The 21,129-nt window shown below is 35.5% G+C and overlaps 1 protein-coding gene across 1 annotated transcript in view; it reads right to left on the bottom strand.

Moving 5' to 3' along the window:
* LOC115425263 (electrogenic sodium bicarbonate cotransporter 1) overlaps positions 1–21,129 on the bottom strand; it is an 88,103-nt gene that overhangs the window by 19,366 nt on the left and 47,608 nt on the right. Inside the window, 13 exon segments of the mRNA XM_030142665.1 lie at positions 957–1,029; positions 1,856–2,034; positions 5,230–5,391; positions 6,660–6,773; positions 6,853–7,038; positions 9,242–9,312; positions 10,881–11,155; positions 12,531–12,664; positions 12,774–12,948; positions 14,070–14,183; positions 16,925–16,974; positions 16,976–17,080; positions 19,663–19,750. Of these exon segments, the coding sequence (XP_029998525.1) occupies positions 957–1,029; positions 1,856–2,034; positions 5,230–5,391; positions 6,660–6,773; positions 6,853–7,038; positions 9,242–9,312; positions 10,881–11,155; positions 12,531–12,664; positions 12,774–12,948; positions 14,070–14,183; positions 16,925–16,974; positions 16,976–17,080; positions 19,663–19,750 (1,726 nt within the window).

Genomic DNA, 21,129 nt, shown 5'->3' with positions numbered 1-21,129 from the left:
AATGCTGTCCATTTCAAAGGACATTCCATTAAAAAATTAAATCATTCATTCAAATAATTTTAAAAATGTATCAGAAAAAACTGTTGCAGTATGCAGTTTCCAATCAAGACAATTGTTTAATGTAAAAAAGCTAAAACTTTCATTTTCCTGGGTCTTGGGAGGATATATATTTCTTTACTGTTTTTCTGTATCTTGTATTTTTACCTATATCCTTGTACAGCACTTTGGGCACTTTGCATTGTTGTAAATGTTCTGTACTGTAATTTATTCTAATTTATTGTTTGTTACATGTTTGTTTGTCAATTTGAGTTTAATTTTAAAATGGTTACACATAAAAATATGCAAATGCTAATGACAGATTTCAGTAGTTGCTTTTCCATTGACCCTCAAATTGCGCAAATATAACTTGCGCATAAAAATTTACCAAATGGAAAAATGACAATTTTGCCAAAACTCTCATTTTTTAATTAAAAGTTTTTGCGCTGGCAAGAGGCGGTTTTTCAGGCATAGTGCAAATGGTATATCCTTCAAAACTGCAATGTAAAAACCTTTTTCTGCAACTAGAGTCACGTGAATTTTTAAAAAATGGATGCTGACGGATGTTACAACAAGCAAAGAAGAAGAGTTTTAAAGGAAACATGGTGCGGTATGTGTGGACACACCAGGAAACCGAATCATTTTTGAATTTAGTACAGGATAAAGGGGTAATATATAATAATAATGAATATATCTGTAAATCAACACTATATTTATGTTCATCACCATGTTTGTGGAATGACTTCTCGTGTCATCTCGCGATAATAAATAAACAAATCATCGCATTTGTGATTTAATGGAAAAAAAGTCATTACGCACTTCTGTTTTTTCAACATTTAGTAAATATCTGTAAAGTTTTGTGCAGATGTCCAATGGAAAAGTGACTAGTAAGGTGAAATCTTCCATGTGTGATTCATTACCTTTAAAATGGGCGACATAAACACAGACAGTCCAGTCAGGATGAACACAGTAACACCAGTGACCCTCTGCTCTCTGGAAAAAAAACAGGAAAGATAATTATTTAGTCAATAATAAATCTAATGCCTGTTTGGTGTGATTTCATGAGCTGTACACTTATTTTCCATGTGTACAAAGTTCAAAAGCTGGGGTTTCACTGCTTCAGTGTGTTGGGGTTTGTTAGTTCAGCTTACAGCTGACACATCAGGAGGCTGTGGACGATGTCACCGAGCACACAAGTAAAACAAGAGGCTCGCACTAAAAACAGGAAGTGAAAGCTCTAATTGAATATTTTTAACATCAAAGAAAAGGAAACATCAACACATGCTGTCAGGTATTTATGCAGCAAGAAGGAAAAATGTTTAAGTAAAGAAGAAAAGAACTGTTGTTTCTCTTAAATCCAATTAATATATCGGAAAATGAGTACAGTGTAAATTTAAAACAAATGATGTAATGCAAGCAGCAACCTCTAGGACTGAAAACTTCAGCAAACATGGAAGTGCCAAAACCTGCAGTTCCTCACCTGTCCACTGGAGGTCAACAATTCAAACCCCATAAGACCCCATGTGGAAAATTTAATCTTTATGGCAAGATTACAAAAAAAAAAAAAAAAAAAAAAAAAATAGAATTCTGAAGACAATTTCCCTGTTAATGACAATATACAGGAGTTCATTTCTATTCAACTCATCCCTTTAAATTGTATTAAGACCTCAAATGTAACTCGAGGCCCCAATCAGTTTATTACTCCACTTAATTCCCTCTAATAACAGAGTTAGTGTGTGCGTTTGGTCCAAACTCACATATTCTACAGCTTTTGAACCCTGAGTGTTACTGTTGATCCAACACATTGTTCCAGTTTTACCTCACACCCAGAAATTTGGGCTGTTCCCCTGGAGCTGATGTTTCCGTTTCCATCTTCAGACTGTCAATGTGAGCGATAGATATCACTGTTGCAGCCACATACCATGGCAGACCCATGAATGAGCAAATCACCATCAGAACAGCCACCCAGAACAGATCCAGATGGTAACCTGCCCCTTTCTGAAACAACAAACGCACACCAGGTCAGAGGTCGTGTATGCTCAGGCACGACCAGTGTTCACACAACTGCTACACACTCAAGGAAAGCTACATGACTTTAACATAACACATTGATACTACACTGTAAAATAGAATTTGACCCATTTGTTGTGCTAACATATTATTCTGTGTTAGAACAACAACTGCTTACTAGACTTACAATAACACAGAAATACAAGTTAAACACAATGTGTGCGCACTTGAAAACCCTCAGTCTGATTTATCAGTGCATGCTAAAGTTTTTAGACAGACGGGCAGACAGACGGACGGCCAACTGATGACAATACCCAGTGTGGCCCAGGGTAAAAATGACTTAACTTGAAAATCCTTGTCTAACATTAAATTCTCCCGACTTAAATGGGCGGCCATGGGTCAGGTAGTAGAGCCTATAACCAAAGGGTCGGCAGTTCGAATCCCGCTCTGTCCTAGTCAGTCCGTTGTGTCCTTGGGCAAGACACTTCACGCTCCTTGCCTCCAGTGCCACTCACACTGGTGTATGAATGCGTATGAATATTCGGTGGTGGTCGGAAGGCCATGCTTCTGTCAGTCTGCCCCAGGGCAGCTGTGGATACTACATATGTAGTTTACCACTACCAGAGGGAGAATGTGAGAGCGAATGAATAATGGGTCAATAATGTAAAGCGCTTTGAGCGACCAAAAAAGCGCTATATAAATCTAGTGACAGTTCAGGAGAATAGGTGGAGTAAAGCCCTGTGTCATCACGTTATAGTGATGTTAAATTGCTGCAACCGAACTGTTATGATGGTAATGATCAGAATTGTTATTATTAACCCTTTCTTGCATGAATTATGAGAAGCTTAATCAAGATTACTTTTTTCCTGTGTGTTTTTAATTCCTCTGTAAGCATAAAAAAAACCAAAAAAAAAACAAAAAACAAAACAACAATGTGATTGAATTTTTTTTATGAACCTATTTTCATGGAGTTACAAAAATATGCACGCAGCTGGACACCATGCGTTTAATATTACAAACAAAGAAACATGTATTTACTTATATACTGCGTGAAAACTATGAAATAAAAAGCATGTTTAATGCTGCTAATCTGATGCTTTCTCACATTTTAACATACTTGCATGGAAATAATATGCAAAAAAAAAAAAAAAAACTCCAAAACTTTTTGTTAATTACAGTCTATAACAATTAGCAAATTTTTACACTCAAACATGAAACTGCAGATCAGGTTTATCTAGAACAGCAAATTTACAGTAATGGTGTGAATTACAGTGTATGGGATGATGCATAAGCGTGCACTGTGTTGGCTGATATGGAAATAAACCAACAAAATCCAGTGGACACCTCTGAACAGCTGTCCACTGTAGTGACCACTATGCATGAAAGGGTTAATGTTGTTATAATTGTCGTTATTATTATTATTACTACTACTACTATTATTATTGTTGTTGTTAGTCATTATTAGTCCTCTTATATAGAGTTGAGGAATACGATACAAGATGCGATACGATGCGATACGATAAGACAGGTGGAAAAACCACAAATGAGTGACAATGAAAATATAAAGAGAAAAATAAGAAATTTGGTATTTATATAAATGCACTCGTTCATTCATTCATTCATTTTCTGAACCTGCTTTACCTTCATTAGGGTCATGGGAGTCACTGGAGCCAATCCCAGCTACTAGGTGAAGGGGGGGGGGGTCACACCCTGGACATTTTTCCAGTTCATTCCAGTTCAGGGCTGACATATAGAGACAATCACTCTCACATTCACACCTATGGGCAATTTAGATTAACCAGTTAACCTATCAGTGCATGTGTTTGGATGGTGAGAGGAAGCTGGAGTACACTGAGAGAACCCACGCAGACACGGGGAGAACATGCAAACTCTACACAGAAAGGTCCCACCCCCATCCTTTATATAAATATTTTTATAAATGAAGAATTTGAATTAAAAATTGTATATTATTTACATATTTACATCATCATGGCTGCACATGTACATCTGCACTTGGATCTGTGTCTGCATTTCTTACAGACAACGGTCAATCATTCCTCAGCTTCAGCACTGACTGCCTGAACATTTCAAGTACTTGCTTTTTTTTACTGATTTATGTTAGGTCACTCCCATGAAACATCTCTCACTCTCATGAGAAGAATGACAACCATATTTAACTTCAGTGTGAAGGTAGCCTGTGTCCTGTACTAACATGTGCTGGAGGAAACACATGAACATCCCTGTTTCAGATCAGTCAGGTTAAAAAAAATGGAAAGAAACAGAAGCCAGGAATGGAATTTAGACAAGAAATCATTCTTATAGAGAAAATCCATCAGTCCTTTTCAGTGTTGGGAGTAATGCCTTACAAAAGTAATGCATTACAGTAACAGATTACTTTTTGCTGTAACGCAGTAGTGTAAGGTATTACTAATCAATTTTCGGTAAAATTTTTCTTGGTACATGTTCAATAGCGCTTGCGTTACAATACACTTTTCACCCATAATTTAATTGTTCAAATTAAAAAAAAAAAAATTGCAAGACCACAAGACTTTAACGAATCAAAAATGCGTCTGTACAGTTCTATTTCCTGTTGGTGTTCAGCCAATGGGTGCAGACGGCAGAAGACAGTCCATTGTCCACATGGATGTATGCTCATTACTAACCCTAACCCTGCTTTAAGAAGCTAGTTAGCATGATCCATGTGACCAGCAATGACAAGGTAAGATAACGCTTCTGTGACTAGAAGAATTAGAATTCTTTATCGATTGTGGATTTATCTACCAGCGTCCTCGGTGCCACACCCCCTGTTTGAACATGTAAAATGTTGAAAAAAATGTAAGCGTTCCTGCTGGGATTCAAACATCGTAGACTGTTGCATTACTTACTGAGCTATCCGACCACATGTACTTTGGGGCGCAAATTTATGCGTCCTAAGGCTCTACTATCTTTTGTATTGGGGGGGTTGGGTTCTGGTTTACGACAAGTTGACAAGAATCTGTATATGACTCAAAAGTAATACCGGAGTCATGGAACACATTACAATTATGATGTAATATTATGAGGTAAGGAATAACTTTTAAATAACAGTAACAAATAATCTGTAATGGATTACAGTTTGGAAGGAACTTGCACAACACTGGTCCTTTTTGAGCTTATTTACAGCCCTTGTCCACTCATGTATACCTTGAGCTTGTGCTCTTTCCTGTTGACGATGACGGCGGTGATCTGCTGGTCCATGAAGATCAGGATGGTCACCAGCAGGGCGGGCAAAGCAGACGCCAGGTAAACCCACCAGGGGTTTCCTCCAAACGGGGGCACGAACCAGCCTCGTTTAGGGCTTGTTGGCTATGGGAGAGAATCAACAGCCAGTCAACCTTCTTTTATCATGTTATTCAAAGGCCCTGACTGCTAATTTTTAACTAAAATGTCATGATGACAACAGTCCTACTTGCAATTCTTGTCTGATATTGGCTCTACTTTGCATGTTAATGTTAGTAAAATGTGTGTATTGAAGCTGGAGTTACATCAGTACACTGGAAACTTTAGTTTCAGTCTCTTTCAAATGAAACGTATCCAAATCACACCACAGAAAGGAATGCTTTATTTCTTTTGTTATGCTTTAAAATAAAATGTGAGTTTTTTCTTATAGCTAGTTTGACTACAGTCAGCCTGCTTTTTATTTTTCATCTGTTATCCTGTAATGTTTCATGTGATTGTTCCCATTTGAAACTTGAAAGCTTTTAGTTTAGTTGGAAAAATTAGAAATTGTAAAAAGCAGAATTAGAACTTGAAAAGGCTTTTTACAATTTCTAATTTTTGCAACCAAGTGAGTGCTTGGATTTTTCTCTTTTTTCTATTGTTCATGCCCTCTTCATGAGCACTTCTGATTTGTCTAATACCAGTAGCTCCCTGTGAAATTGTTTTTTGTTTTTTGTTTTTTGTCTTTTATAGTTTAATTATTGTTTGTACAAAAGTTCCGAATATAAGAAGACATTTTTCCAATCGTAACATTTCATGTCATAAAATCAGATTTTACATAAAACAACCCAGGCCACATATAGCCCCCTAAATACAACGCAAAGTCACACAAAATAATTTGAATGAACTAGGTGTGTATTTCCATTGAAATGCACTTTAAAGCTCACCTTTTTTTTAATATCTACATTTACATAAACATAAACATGTACTCAGACATAAGGGACTACAAAGACACAATAAAAAAAAAAAAAATTATACAACAAATCTACAGGCCTATTAAACCCCAAAAAACCCAAAAAACAACAACAAAATAAATAATATTATCAACTCCTCTTTACAATGCTCAGGGCTGATTTAGAGTTAATATAATGTATACTAATAAAAACATTCTCCATCGTGAGGACATAGGAGACAGCAGGACACTCTTGTTGACAGTAGAGAAAAAAGGATTCCATTGTTGATAAAACAAATTAATTTGTCCACGAACAGAAAACTTAATCTTTTCCAACTTTAAAACAAAAGTAAATCATGCACCCATTGCACAAATGTGGGTGGCAGAGGATCCTTCCACTTAAAGAGAATCATACAACGGGCCAATAGTGTACAAACGGCTATCGAGTCACTTTCAAGCTCACCTTAAATTCACTTGGCACAATGAGTTTGGGAGTATCCACTCCTACGAGCATGTCGACTCCACAGAAGATGAGGATGGCCAGGATGATGGCGAAATCACTGATGAGCTTCCTCACCTGGGAACGTTTCAGAGCTTAGTGATGGTTCAGATCCACTCAGTGTGTGCGTCAGTGTTTACTCAGGAGGTTTACTCACAGTGGTGGGAAAGAACGGGCTGGTCTTGAACTTCTTCAGACACATAGAACAGGTGTAAGTACCAAAGAACAGGATGAAGGACATGAGGGTGATGTCGGGGACGAAGTCACAGGATTTTCCCACAAGCTCTCCTTTGTACTTCAAACACTCTGTACGTGTGAGGGACGACCAGGTGGCGTTCATGGGCTGACCACAACAAACACAGTATGAAAAGTCACAAATGACCATCCTTCAGCTGCTACAGTCATAATAAAATGTGTATTAGTGACATGCTGCTGGTCATTTTAGAGCCCGGCCCTAGAGTTCTGTAGGGGGTTGGGCCTTTTCAACATGAGCACTATCAAGTCTTATTTCAGATTAAAATAACTTAAGTAATAGACACAACTTTTTTTTTTGTCCTTTTTAACCCATAAAGACCCAGTGCTAATTTTGTGGCAGTTCCCAGATGATTTTTCTCTCAACTGAACCTTTCTTAAATGATTTATCTTCATTTATTACAATATTATCCTCTGCATTTTGCATTTGTTTCAGTGAAAATCAGGTATTTTCTTATATTAACTCTTTCGGTGCCAGACAGTTAAGGGGCTAATAAGCCTTAAAAGTGCCACAGAATTTGGCCGTTTTTAAGTATTTCGCGTCGTTTTTATAATCGAAGTCTGAATCGTCATCAGAACTCATTTTCTAGCAGATGGGACTGTTTTGACAGATCGCTGTGTTTACGATATTACTACAAAATGGCCATCTAATTTGCATATGATTTCATTCATAAATTCATTCATAAATTTTCCCAAGCAGAAAACGAAACGCGAGCTCTTCCTTGGTCAAAAACCGCTCGGTAACATCCAACCGATTGCTACTTTGATTCAAAACGCACCGGACGCAGCCGATTCATTATTGATCGTAATTTGCAAGAAGATTTGAAAGAACATCATCGAAATGTGAGAAAGAAATGGGGGTGGATGGTTTGTTTGTACACAAATATGGCGTGTTCTCCAAAGCCGATCTGATCGGCCCGTGGCACTTTAAAGGTTGTATTCGTAAAGCCGATTTAATCGGCCCATGGCACTGAAAGAGTTAAATTTATTGATTCTGGAATAAGAATTTCGGATGAGAAATGGGAAGAAACCTGTCAGTTTCAGTGGTCTTCTACAAATTTGTTAGAATGGAGAGAGCATTGTTGGAAAAATGTGGTTAGATTTTTTAAGACACCCCATCAGGGTAAATACAGAGATGGTTCTTCTGAGTGTTGGAGACAGTGTGGATCAAAGGAGGCCAATCATTATCATGTGTTCTGGGACTGCCCCATGATGCACCAATATTGGAGGGATATTCATGGGACTTTAATATCGGTCTTCAAGGTTCATGTTACCTATAACTTTGTAAATCTATATTTTGGTGATGTCTCAGTACTAGAACGGAGGGAGGATACAAAATTATTACAGACGCTTTTAGCAGCCGGCAAGAAATCGATTACAAGAAGGTGGTTAAAGCCAACTCCACCAACATTAGAAGACTGGTACGAGACCGTCTTGAAATTTTCAAAATGGAAAAATTAACTTACTCTATCAGAATCCAGAGGGATACATTTTACCATATTTGGGACAAATGGATTAAGTTTGTATCCTCTAGCCACCCAGAATTTGTATCACTCCTCTAAGAATTTCTTCTTTAAAATCTCCCTGTCTTTATTCTTTGCGAATATTTTACTTTTGCATAAACATGTGTAATGTTTAAAGAACCCAAAGGTATTGAAAAGTGTGATTGTCTTTTTTTTAAGTGAGAAGTACCAAAACTGTAAGCACTTAGTTCATATGTTTTTATGTTTTTTTTGTTTGACACTGTTGTATGTATAAAATAAGAAAAACAAAAAGGACTCTAATAGATATTGTATGTATGAATGTTAATGCAGCGATATCTTGCTCCTTTTCCAATTAAAAAAAAAATAAAATAAAATATTGATACTGTAGATTTTCATAAAAGCTCAGAGTAAATTAAAAGGTTATTACATCAAAACAGAGAAAAAATATATAAATATAAGACACATTTAAGAGAACGTTGCTGCATGAGGCATAAATGATGCCATCAGGACTTTCTCCATGTATGCCCATACTCATTAATTTACCCAGACTCCCATAAAAACCTCATCTAACCCTCTGACCAGAAGGGAATGGCTGGTGCAACACAATTCTGTCATCTTTTCATCAAAGTACAAAAATCTTTGACCCAATTACAATTTTTTTTTTTTTTTTTAAAGAACTGCCATAGCATTGACCAGTATGCAGAGGTAATAATAAAGATTTAAAGAGACAGTATGGCATTTCCTCTGGATTTCTCTGAATAATATTGTGAACACTTGATGTAAGCCAAACCTTCTAACTCTAACTCTTACCAAATCAGTGCCATTCCAGATCCAGACTGATGTCGCATCTAAAGGATCAGCTTGGACATCTGTCGTATTTTCTGCAAAAACAAAGAAAAGCATATTATTATTAAAGTAATAACTCTCCTGTTGTTAAAGGAGTAGAATGAATAGTGTGAAATGTTGTCATAATTCGTATCAATTCTTCAGTTGTGGCCATAAATGGGTTTTGTAGGGTCACAGTAACTTTGACCTTTGGCCTTTGATGACTATCAACCTTTAATTGAAGTGAATGTGTGTGAGTTGGACTTTGTCTGACTCACCTGAGCTGAGTTAATAACTAATGTTTTAAACACACCACATGTCAACTGGTTGTTATAAGGAAGCACCTGTTGTTGCCCTTTCTCTTAATGTGAAGCTGCTCTTTTTTGTGTGTATTAAAGAATGCGACAGCTTTTCCCATCATCCGCAGAAAACACAGATCGATTCTGCACTGATTTTAAGTCTCATCAGCAGCACAAAATCACAACAAAATAGAAGAAAAGTCACTGAAAAGAGAGTTTGACTCTAGTTTACATAATTTCATAATTTTCATCATATCTGTCAATTACAGTTCTTTCTATTACCAGCAGTTATGGACAAAACTGACTCTGACCCTGATTCATCCCTCCAAATTAACTAATTTTCTCAATAGGATCAAATTCCTGAGAACTTATGCTCTTCAGCAGAAACAGACATGATGTTACAGTGACCTTTGACCTATGGCTGATCCTTGCACCCAATATTCAATCAAACTGTTCTTGCGATATTGTATTTGAAACACAACAAACTCTGTCATTTCTGAGAAAAACACTTGGATATCGTCTATACTGTGATGAGCAGAAATTCTCTAAGATTAAAATTGTAAGCTTACTTGAAAAAGTTGCAATTTACATGAAATAACTATGGATAATTCTAATTCTACAAGAAAAAACATGTCATTTTATAGGAACATCCCAGAGATGTTTAAATCATGAATTCAAGTTGCAAAAAAAATAAAATAAAAATCAGACATTCTCTAAGGTTGCTGTTGTAAATGTACAACAAAAACAGGACAAAAAAAGAAACATGTTAAAATAGAGTATAGCTAAGATTTGAAATAAGTCATATATTTGCAAAAAAAAAATAGATTCTCTGAGACTAAAGTAAATTTCTAAAAAAAAAAAAAAAAAAAAAAAAATCACAAATTTACAACAACAAAAAAAGAAATTATCTGGATATTCTCTGAGATTCCAATAATTGGCATATTCTCTGAAAAAGTAACATATAATATTAGTCATAAATGAATGTCATTAAAAAAATAACTGAAAATGTAATAATATACATCATGTTAACCTCCTCAGACCGAGCTATCCTTTTTTTGGCCTAAATAAATAAATAAAAAGCTGTCAACTGCAAAGGACATTCATTTAAAAAAGTAATTAAAATGTATCTGAAAAACACTGTTTAATTTTCCTGCTTTCACTTAATGCAAAAACACAGAAACTTGTACTTTCCTGGGTCTCAGGGGGTTCATCTTTTTTCCTTAAATTTCACACCACTTACATTTCTGGTATGTACAATGACTCCAATCTGCTACAATAAAAGCTAATGTAATCTAAACATCTGAGGGTGAAGACAGTGATCTGACCTAGGACGGCGGGGGCCATGCAGAGGCAGTCGTACTGCGTCACGTAGTCCATCTTAAAGTCTGAGTTGATGGGGTAGTGGTGCGCTAACTTGATCATCTTCTTGAAGGCGTCGTAGATGAAGATGAAGCTGATGAGACAGGAGAAGCCCTCCTCTGTGAAGCGGGTGAAATACTGAACCAAGAAGCTGGCGTCCGTGGCAACAAGCACCAGACAGAGGAAGGCGGACCACAGGCCGATCCACAGACGGAACTCCAGGTAGTCGAAGTTGTTGTCTCTGCAGAGGACGGTCAATCATCATGTCAGCAACAACAATCAACGTGGATCGACTGTATCAGATTTCCTTTTAAGAGGAATCTGAGCTGTTCACATTACTGCACTTTAGTCACCTTCACACCAAGGTTAGAAGAGTTTTGGATTTTTCATTATAGTTTAGTTTTATTTCGTTTTTGGCTTTTTTTTTTCTAATTCCATTAGTTTTAATTAGTTTTTAGAGAAGATTTGCTAGTTTTGATTAGTTTTTGTTTTTTTCTAAATGCCTAGTTTTAGTTTAGTTTTTTCATATCTTTCATCTTCCTCGCTGTCGTAGTCGAAGAAATCCCAACTTTAGTCTCCATGTTGCCAGGTAGAGTGGGGACGAGAAGCTGACTCTAAACAACAAGTGTCAAAAAATGATAGACTGTAAAGTGCCATATGGTGCTAACCCTAACCCAGCTAAAATAAATTGATTTTGTATTAATCCAACATTGACAAAGATGAAAACGAAGGGAATTTTGTCCATATTTTTTATACGTTTTAGTTAGTTTTGTAAGCACACAATACAGTTTCAGTTTTCATTTTTTCTTTTAATTGCAGTTTTTATTTATTTCAGTAAACGAAAATGTTTTTTCAATTCTAGTTTTCATTATTTCATTAGTTTTCATTAATGATAATAACCTTGCTTCACACTTTTATGTTTATAGTGTATATTTACTTCCATTTCCTGTAGATTTGTACATATGCAAATCTTGTATTTTTTCCGCTTTATTAGCATATTCTGTTTTCTTTTTTTTTTTTTCTTTTTTTTTTTTAATACTCATTTTTATTGTATTGATTCTGGTATTAAACTGAACTCTGTCAGTGAAGGAGTAGATCTCAAAATAGCTGTCAGTCAAATGGGATTCAGCCTTTCGACTGATCCTCCAATCAGCACATGGAAGCCTGGAGTCCAGCCCAGCTGAGCTCCGCCCACAGCTCCATTCACCCCCAGAGACGCCGAGTGTCCGGGGGCGGGACAACATTGTGGCATTTATCCATGTATGACAAGTGAACAACATCGAATCTGTTGATTTGTGATAAAGCTGATTCTGCACGAACTCGTCTGTGAGATGAACGTGTTCTAACACATTTGTAGTCAATGAAATGTTAACACGTATATAACCATTTAATTTTCATAATTTTAGGGGAAGCCGAGCTTCCCTTGCAGTCTGTGAGAAATCGCCTCTGGTGTATATTTACTTTCCAACTGACCATTTCCTGTAGATTAGTACATATGCAAATCTTGTATTTTGTTCTGCTTTATTAGTGTATTCTATTTATATTATTTATTGTTTTTCTCTCTTCACACTTACTTTCCTTGTGGATCAATAAAATTTGTCTAGGTCTAAGCTTACCTGCTGAAGTTGAAGAGCAGCCGTTCAAAAACCAGTACCGGTCCGGTGCTGCTGAGGATGGTGAGAGGTTGACCCGCCAGCAGGCAGAAGACCCCACCGGCAATTGCAGTGCCCAGGAAACTCTCCAACACACCCTGAGAATGAGGGTTAAGCGCATGTAAACATGTTAGATCTCATTATCACAATGATCTGTTTTCAGACTTTTATGGTCATGTAAACAGGCTCAGTGATAAAGGCTCTGACCTGCATGTTTTCCGTAGCGTCACCCAGCAGACCCCCAAAGGTGATGGCGTTGGTCACGGTGCCCAAATAAATGAACAAAATGGCCGACAGCGCCTGGATGTGAAGCGCATCTGTGAAGTCACTGATGAAGAAAGGCGCTTTTCTTTTGATGTCAAGTATGAGACCTCCACAAAACCTGCAAACACAGCATTAAGTCACTGTGATGGAATCCTATACACCAGTGCACCAGTGTCAAAGGGTCCAATCTGTGGGATAAATCTGTGAAATGCAAAAATTAGTCTGAAGAAATTAACAATCATTTTAGTTCAGGAGCTCAATTTAATCTCAAGTGGGTCAGACCTGTAAAATACCTTCATAATAACCTAAAAATACTGACAACTCCAATCTCTTCTCTTCATTTTAGTGTAAAAAAATATCAAAACTTTGACATTTCAAAACTATCCATCACAAAATATGTGAATAATCTGAAATGTCTTAAGAAAAAGTGCAATTTTGCCAATATTCTGCCTGTTTGGGAATGTTTTGGGTATTTGTAGATCCACTGTGATCTGCAGGTTTTTATACACCTGCGTAAATGATAAACAGAGGCATTAAATTGTTGAAATTGCAGTTATTTTTCCTAATAGATTTCAATTTGTTCATAGTTGTTCAAGTGATTCACATTTTTTAAAGGATCATTTGTAGATGTAAACATTTTCATACTGTTATTAAACTTTTTTCATGCACATACATTCAAAAGTAAGTTTAACCTGTCAACCATAAAAGTGTGACTGATCCACAACCAAGTTTACACACAAACTCAGAAATATTTGTTCATCAATGAAGTTTTTGGAACTTCCTCTACTACCATCCATCCTTTAACACTGTTTTTTCATCATCAAAGTGTAGAGAACTGCACCATGAGACACAGATTGGGGGTCTCTGGGTCAAACTGGTACATCCAAGTTTCATCCCCAGTGAACTTTGTGACTGTCCCTCATATTTGTAAAAAAAAAAAAAAAAAAACTGCAGTAACTGTCTTTACTCCTGAATCAATCAATCTATCTATCTATCTATCTATCTATCTATCTATCTATCTATCTATCTATCTATCTATCTATCTATCTATCTATCTATCTATCTATCTATCTATCTATCTATCTATCTATCTATCTATCTATCTATCTATCTCAGTTCAAAATCGTATTGATCCTACTTTGAGCCCATTTCTCTGACTATGATGATGACAGATTAAAAATGTCTCCACAAAAGGCCACGGCGGTGTCAGATCACGGTGGACTCTGTGTGACCCTGTACCTTCCGGTCTTTTTAAGCTCATCTCCTACAGCGTGTCCTCCTCCTCCTCCATGTCCTCCGTCATGAGGCATGTCTCCATTCATCTGGGAGTCTCCTCCTGAATACATGTTTTTCCTAAAACACACAAAAACACACAGTTTTACTGAGTCTGATAGATCTAATGTCTCTGAATCCACAGTTCATGTTTAAATCTATCAAACAGGTGCTAATGTGAATATGGAATAATGTGTTGAAGAAGTAACTAATAAGCAAATTTTGGACAAGTGATGTTACATTCAGTTTCTAGAATAATGTCCTACAAAAGGGTCCGATAAAACAAAGTACGGCTTATGTCTAAAAGTGTGATCATTAATACAGCTATTTATTTTCGGCCTCAATGTTCTATTTTAATCTCAGCTTCTAAAGATAACATTTTCTCTCCTCTTAATGAGCTTATGGTGATCAATAATACCCAGGGTAGTTACAGTTATTTAAAACACTAAATCCAACTGTGGGGGGAAAAAAAGAACTGTTAAATGAAATAAAAGTAGTTTTCCATAACACAAAAACTGAATGAAAACTATAAAAGTGTGTAGAAGTGCTGGTAAAGGCAGCTTTGTTTTGTCCCACTGTTAATGGTACTCATAAATAAAATGTCTTTGCATAACAATAAACAATCGCCACTATAAATCATATTTGGTGTTATTCATTCTTTCATTTGACCTTTTCTATTTACTATAAGTTAAATCATTAAAACTCAAATTAGCACCAAAGAAAAAGTCAATTAAAAGTAGCAAATTCCTCAAACAAAAATTACATCTGCTAATGCAATGGTTAATGGTTAATTCATACATATATACATATATATATATATATATATATATATATATATATATATATATATATATATATATATATATATATGTACTCATATTAAAACCGATATCATGAGACAACTACTACTGCTACTAAAAATGAAAAATATAGTTTCAAGGGCAATGAATGGGTCCAAACAACAACAATACCGGGATTGAATGTTGAAGACCGCCAGGGCTTTCCATTAGAAGTATTTTAAGTAAGACAAAGACAGAGATGACAAACTTGACCTTTAATCAAGGTCAAACACTTTCCCACTGAGCTATGGTGTGGAGACGCCATAAAAGAATTACATCAAACCGGATAAATAAAGAGGTTAAAATGAAGAGAGAATTTTAACTCTGAGTCTAACTGAGATAATTGTGAAATTATAAAGTGATTATAGTAACATATTGAGATCACTGATTTCTTTCTTTCTTTCTTTCTTTCTTTCTTTCTTTATGCATTAGTACAAGCATTCGCACTTTATGATGCACAGTTTTTCCTGCATGGACACTTACTGGAGAAAAAAAAAACAACAGTAAGAAAAATAACAAGATCAACCAAATAATAAAAAATACACTGTACATTCTGTGATAGCTTTGGTAACATCTAAATAGCACATCCGACCAGTTTGAGTTAGAATGAGCAGCAGAAACTAGTTACCACCTTTACATTACAGCCTCATATTTATTTATAGCTGCAGTGCTGTCTTTTCATAATTGAACAAGGTGAATGAACCTGAATGCACCTCAGGGATTTTGCAGCACTTTTCAATATATCACGCACACGCAGCAGTCTGAGCAGGTACCCATTCATATTTAATGTTAGATGCACCTGCACACTTTTTTCCCCTCATCATCATGATTTACAGAACCTTACTTTTAAAAACCCAGCATCTCCAAATTGGGTATTTGAAAAGGCAAACATTCTGCAAACCAGTGAATATTTAATAGTTAGGATCATGATGTTAACGGAGAGAATTCAATTCAATGGATATGGAAAACATGTTATTAATACAGACTATTCTCATGGCAGTTTTAGGTTAGGGACATTTATCCTATACAGATTGTTTCTTTCTTTTTATTTTTTATTTTTTTGGTCATTTTTATTTATTTATGAAAAGAAAAAGAAAATTTCACTTAAGATATGAAAAATCCTTTTAGTTCAGGAACCCAATTCAATCTCAAATGGGTCAGATACTATCGTTATAACCTATAAATGATGAAAACTCCAATTTTTTTCTCTGTGTTTTAGTGTGGAAAAAAATGAAAAATAACCTGAACAAATATGAATAACCTGAGATGTCCTAAAAGAAGTAAGAGCAATTTTTATAATATTGTGTGTTTTACTAAATGTTTTGTGTATTTGTGGATCCGCTGTGATCTGTTAGTTGTAATGCACATCTGTAAGCGATAAACTGAGGTATAATTTTGTTAAAATTGCACATATTTTTCTTAATAAATTTTAGTTTGTTCTTGGCTGCTTGTGTTACTCACATTTTTTTACAGGATAGTTTCTAGATGCAAACATTGTCTTGATGTAATTTTACTTTTTTCACCTTAAATCATAGCGAAAAGTTTGAAGTTGACATTTTTTAAATTAATATTATGTTATTATTTTCCTGGTCCGGACCACTTCAGATCATATTGTGCTAGACGTGGCCCCTAAACTAAAATGAGTTTGACCCCCCTGTTCTAGTCTGTTGCACTGGAATGTTAGGACTCACTAAAGTATGTGTGTGTTTGTATTGTGTTTGCAGCGCAAGTAGAGAAATTAGCTTAATAAACAACCTGCAGACTAATTTACAGCCGGAGGTCCTTGTAGGATCAGCGGACGCTTGTGATTTCAGATAAGATCACAACAAGGACGTCCATTAACAGGGAGGGAAACGCGCATGAAACAGCTGACCTGTAGACCTTAAACATCTGAAATATGGACAAAGCCTGCTCCTGGTTCTAGTAACAACAACAACAGCAGAGTTTCCTGGACAGCAGATCCACTCTTAAAGCAGCAGTGACCTTTTATCAGAGGAGGGTAGAGACTTGGGGGGTTCTATCCGGATGGTAGGGGTCCCATTCTCCAGGAGGAAGCACAATCACTTCATCTAGAAACTCGTCAATACCAGCCAGCAGGTCCTGTCTGTCCTTGGCTTTGTATGCAATGTCGTGAAAAATCTGCAACACAAACGCAGCGAGCAGAAGCATTTGAGTGTGAAAGACAAACTTCAATGCATGCAATGTCACTGCAGCAAGGCCAACAAACCAATTTAACCCATAAAGACCCAAACATCCACTGCTGACCAAAATCATGTACTGATAAAAAATGTTTAAAATCTGTTGATCCACTAATCTGATCAAGACATGGAAATAATTGGTGTAAAATGCAGTTTGTTGCAACCATTCCTATCTTATTAGTCAAAACAACCCTGAAAACATTCTAATATATCTACATATTTGCACCTACCACATTGTATTAAGTATGTTTACTGTATACTTACTCTCATAATTTGTCTTTTTTTTTTGTTTTTAGACTGGACTGAAAATCATTGTAGACATATACTCACAGATGGTGCTGATTGTACTGTTATATTTTTCTTTTGTATCCCATTAGAGCAGATAACTCTTCTGTTATTATCACTTTTGTTGCCATCCTATTTGTTTTATTTGCTAAAGGGTGGGGGGAGGAGGGAGGGGATGGATTTCTTTTTCTCGCTTTTTCTGTTCTGTGATATAACTTATGTTTGTTCTTGAAAATGTAAAAAAAATAAATAAATAAATAAATAAATATATATATATATATATATATATATATATATATATATATATATAGTTTGTCATCTTTTCATGGTCATCAGATATGACCCATTTGGATATTCAGAGGCTCCGTAGTTACCATGGAAACACCATCATCTTCTACAACATTGATTCACCAGTAAAACCCATGGAGTTGGATCAATGACAGTGAATGGACACACTGGGTTTATGCTCAGTTAATGATAGATTTGCTGATAATGTCACTATTTATTAAGTTTTCTCTGTTTTGATATATAACCTTTAAATTTACTCTGAGCTTTTATGAACATCTACATGATCAGTGAATTAATTTCAGAAAAATACCTGATTTTTACTGAAAAAACTCAAACTAAAGAGGATAATATTGCAATAAATGGTGATAAATGACTTAAGAAAGGTTCAATCTGGAGAAAAATTCATTTGGGAACTGCCATAAAAGTAGTACTGGGTCTTTATGGGTTAAGATGAACATATGAGGAAAATAAGGACCAAAAAATAATACATACTTGCAAACTACACCTCAGATTTGTATTGTATTTTTATAGTAGATTTTATCTCTTTATATCAACCCTTCCTAAAAAATATTATGCATGTCTGAAATTGAAGTTCACTTTTATTGTCTCATAGAATCAGTAAATACAGCAAAGAGCTCCCAGTGGAGGCACTACTCCAGATCTACGTCAGTGCTTTGGGCAAGGGCACTGGCAGGAGATTTAACCTGGCATTCATGTTTCTAAGGCTGGTAAACTGGAGAACCTGGTAGAAACCCTGCACAGCATGGGCAGAACATGCAAACTCCACCCATAAGGGGCGCCATCCAACTGGGAATTAAACTGGGAACCTTATGCCAGAAGGCGATAGTCCACCCAACTATGTCATTACAAACTGAATAACAGTTGAACTAAACAGCCATCTAATCATCTAGTTAATCTTTTATCAGTTTAAAATCTTAAATTGGGGGCGGGGTTACCTTACTCCTTTGGCAAAATTACAGCCATTTGAGGATAATATACCAGAAACACTATAACAGGAAATTATCATTGATTTATGATTATGTTTGTTAAAAGTGTGAATGACTGATTCAATAAATATGTTCAGATCCACAATCACAATAACAAGGAAGTTTTTCCTCGACACTGACACCAAGTTTTTGCACCTGGCGGGTTCTGTTGGGTTTCTGTAAATTGGCTTAAGAGTCTGGTTTCCATCAGCTCTATATGTAAAGTGTCATGAGATAACTTTTGCTATGATTTAGTGCTGCATACTCTCTAACCAAACCTGTAGCCACAATGTAATGTAATGTAAACATGCTTAGAGTGTGTGGGACAGGCTGCAGTGGGACGAATAAGAGTGCATGGTTGGATGTGAATGAATTTTTTTTAAATAGATTGAGTTCTAGAAATGCATTTTTACTGCTTTTTGTATGTTTTAGTTTTTATTAATGTTTTTTAATGATAACATCAGCCTGCCCAGGGACTACAGGTGGAAATTAACACGAGTGCTACAACCTGGCACACTACATCTATCCTTTTTAAGGTTAATGTATATTGTACATTGTCCCTATCTACATAAACAAATAAAATGAAATGAAAATGAAATAAATAAAATTTGATTGAATCATGTATTTGTTTCAGTGATGAAAAGAGCAATATACTGTGTATATGTAACAAAGTATACATAAATGTGTTGATCAGCTGATTATGAGATTGTAAGTGATTGACCAAATAGCAAATTTTTTAATTTTAAACAGATAAAGAAAAATTTTGTGAATACATTTCATCCCTAAAGTATGATGTTTCTTTAATGGTTTGGAACTGGTGTTATTCTCTGTAGTGCTTTACAGGAACAAAGTAAACTGGTACTGTTTATGGGGAAAACCAGTTGTTATGTGATTGTTACATGTGTCTCAGATATTCCTGATTATTGCTAAAATGCATTCTAACGTAGGTAAATGCTAAACTAACCTCATCAGACATCAATGTGGCGATCGCTCGGCCAATCTCATGGTACGACTTGGCTTTGCCTTTTGGTCCAAGTAGGATGAATAAAAATCTGTGGATGAAAAGCACATAGATAACTTCCACACCAATACATCTGCTTACAATAGCTAAAGCTTTCCAGTTACATATGTTGTCTTTTTATTTACTGGGTTTGAACTTTACATCTTACAGCTCAGTATCTCACGATAGGGTCCAATCAAGCGGTAACACAGACACATTTCGTGTTCATCAGTCTCTGTCATGTAAGCAGAGTAATTTATATGCATGTATTATACACATTTGAGCAGGTATTTAAAAGTGCTTTAATATTATGCATAACAAAATTTGAGGAGATACAATTTTTAGCTGAAAAATGTCAAATTACTGCTCGGTAACACGTGGACTTGATCACGTGGACATCAATTTTTTAAGCTTTACACAAACATTCCAAACATGCAGCTCTCAACACAAATTGATATCAAGTAGGACAAAACCTTTTAGATATTATGTTCAACTCTGATGAAAATAAATTTTGGAGTAAAACATTGAAAAGTCTCTGTTGTATTGACATGAGAATGTGGTAACACGCAGACATGTTGCTATAGTAACACGTGGACAACTCTTTAGCATTGTATGCATCACCCAAAATGTTGACTTATTTTTTAAAACAAGCCAGATATAATCACAATGCTTTATTTAATGTATTTAATACAAACACAGTGTTATTTACAACTTGTGGTGGTCCATACTGATATAGGTAAATTACAAATAAAAAGTAATTTCTCTGTAACAGTTCAGAGGTAGTCGTTTTAAATGTGACCAGTGTATGAATTCACAAACTTCATCATTTAGAATTTTAATTTCTCAAAGTAATAGACAGTCCTTTGCATGTCTTTTTGTTAATTTAATGCAGCCTAGCAGAAGGTATGGAACTTCTCCTGTACACTGCAAAAATATCAATCTTACCAAGTGTGTTTTTCTCATTTCTCGTCAAAATATTTCATCACACTTAAAATAAGACATAATCACCTTAAGAGTAACTTTTTTGTGAGATATAAGAACCTACTTTTGGACAGTAGATCTGGAAAATCTTATTTCAAGAAATCTTACCAAAATAATTTTCACTTGTTCCATTGGCAGATTTTTTTGCTTAATTCAAGATTTTTTTTTTTGTTTAATTCAAGATCTTTTTTGGCTTAATTCAAGCAAAAAAATCTGCCAATGGAACAAGTAAAAATCATCTTGGTAAGATTTCCTGAAATAAGATTTTCAAGATCTATTGTCTAAAATAAGTTCTTATATCTGTTACTCTTTAGATGATTATGTCTTATTTTAAGTGTGATGAGATATTTTGACCAGAAATGAGAAAAATACACTTGGTAAGATTTTGACGTTTGCAGTGCAACATGTAAGTGGTATTTTTAAAAGGATAACAGTTGCATAAAATAAGAT

Source organism: Sphaeramia orbicularis, chromosome 9, assembly GCF_902148855.1.
Source record: "Sphaeramia orbicularis chromosome 9, fSphaOr1.1, whole genome shotgun sequence".
Classification (NCBI taxonomy): Eukaryota; Metazoa; Chordata; class Actinopteri; order Kurtiformes; family Apogonidae; genus Sphaeramia; species Sphaeramia orbicularis.
Note: the sequence above shows the minus strand (reverse complement) of the source record. Positions and strands in the feature narration are given on the sequence as shown.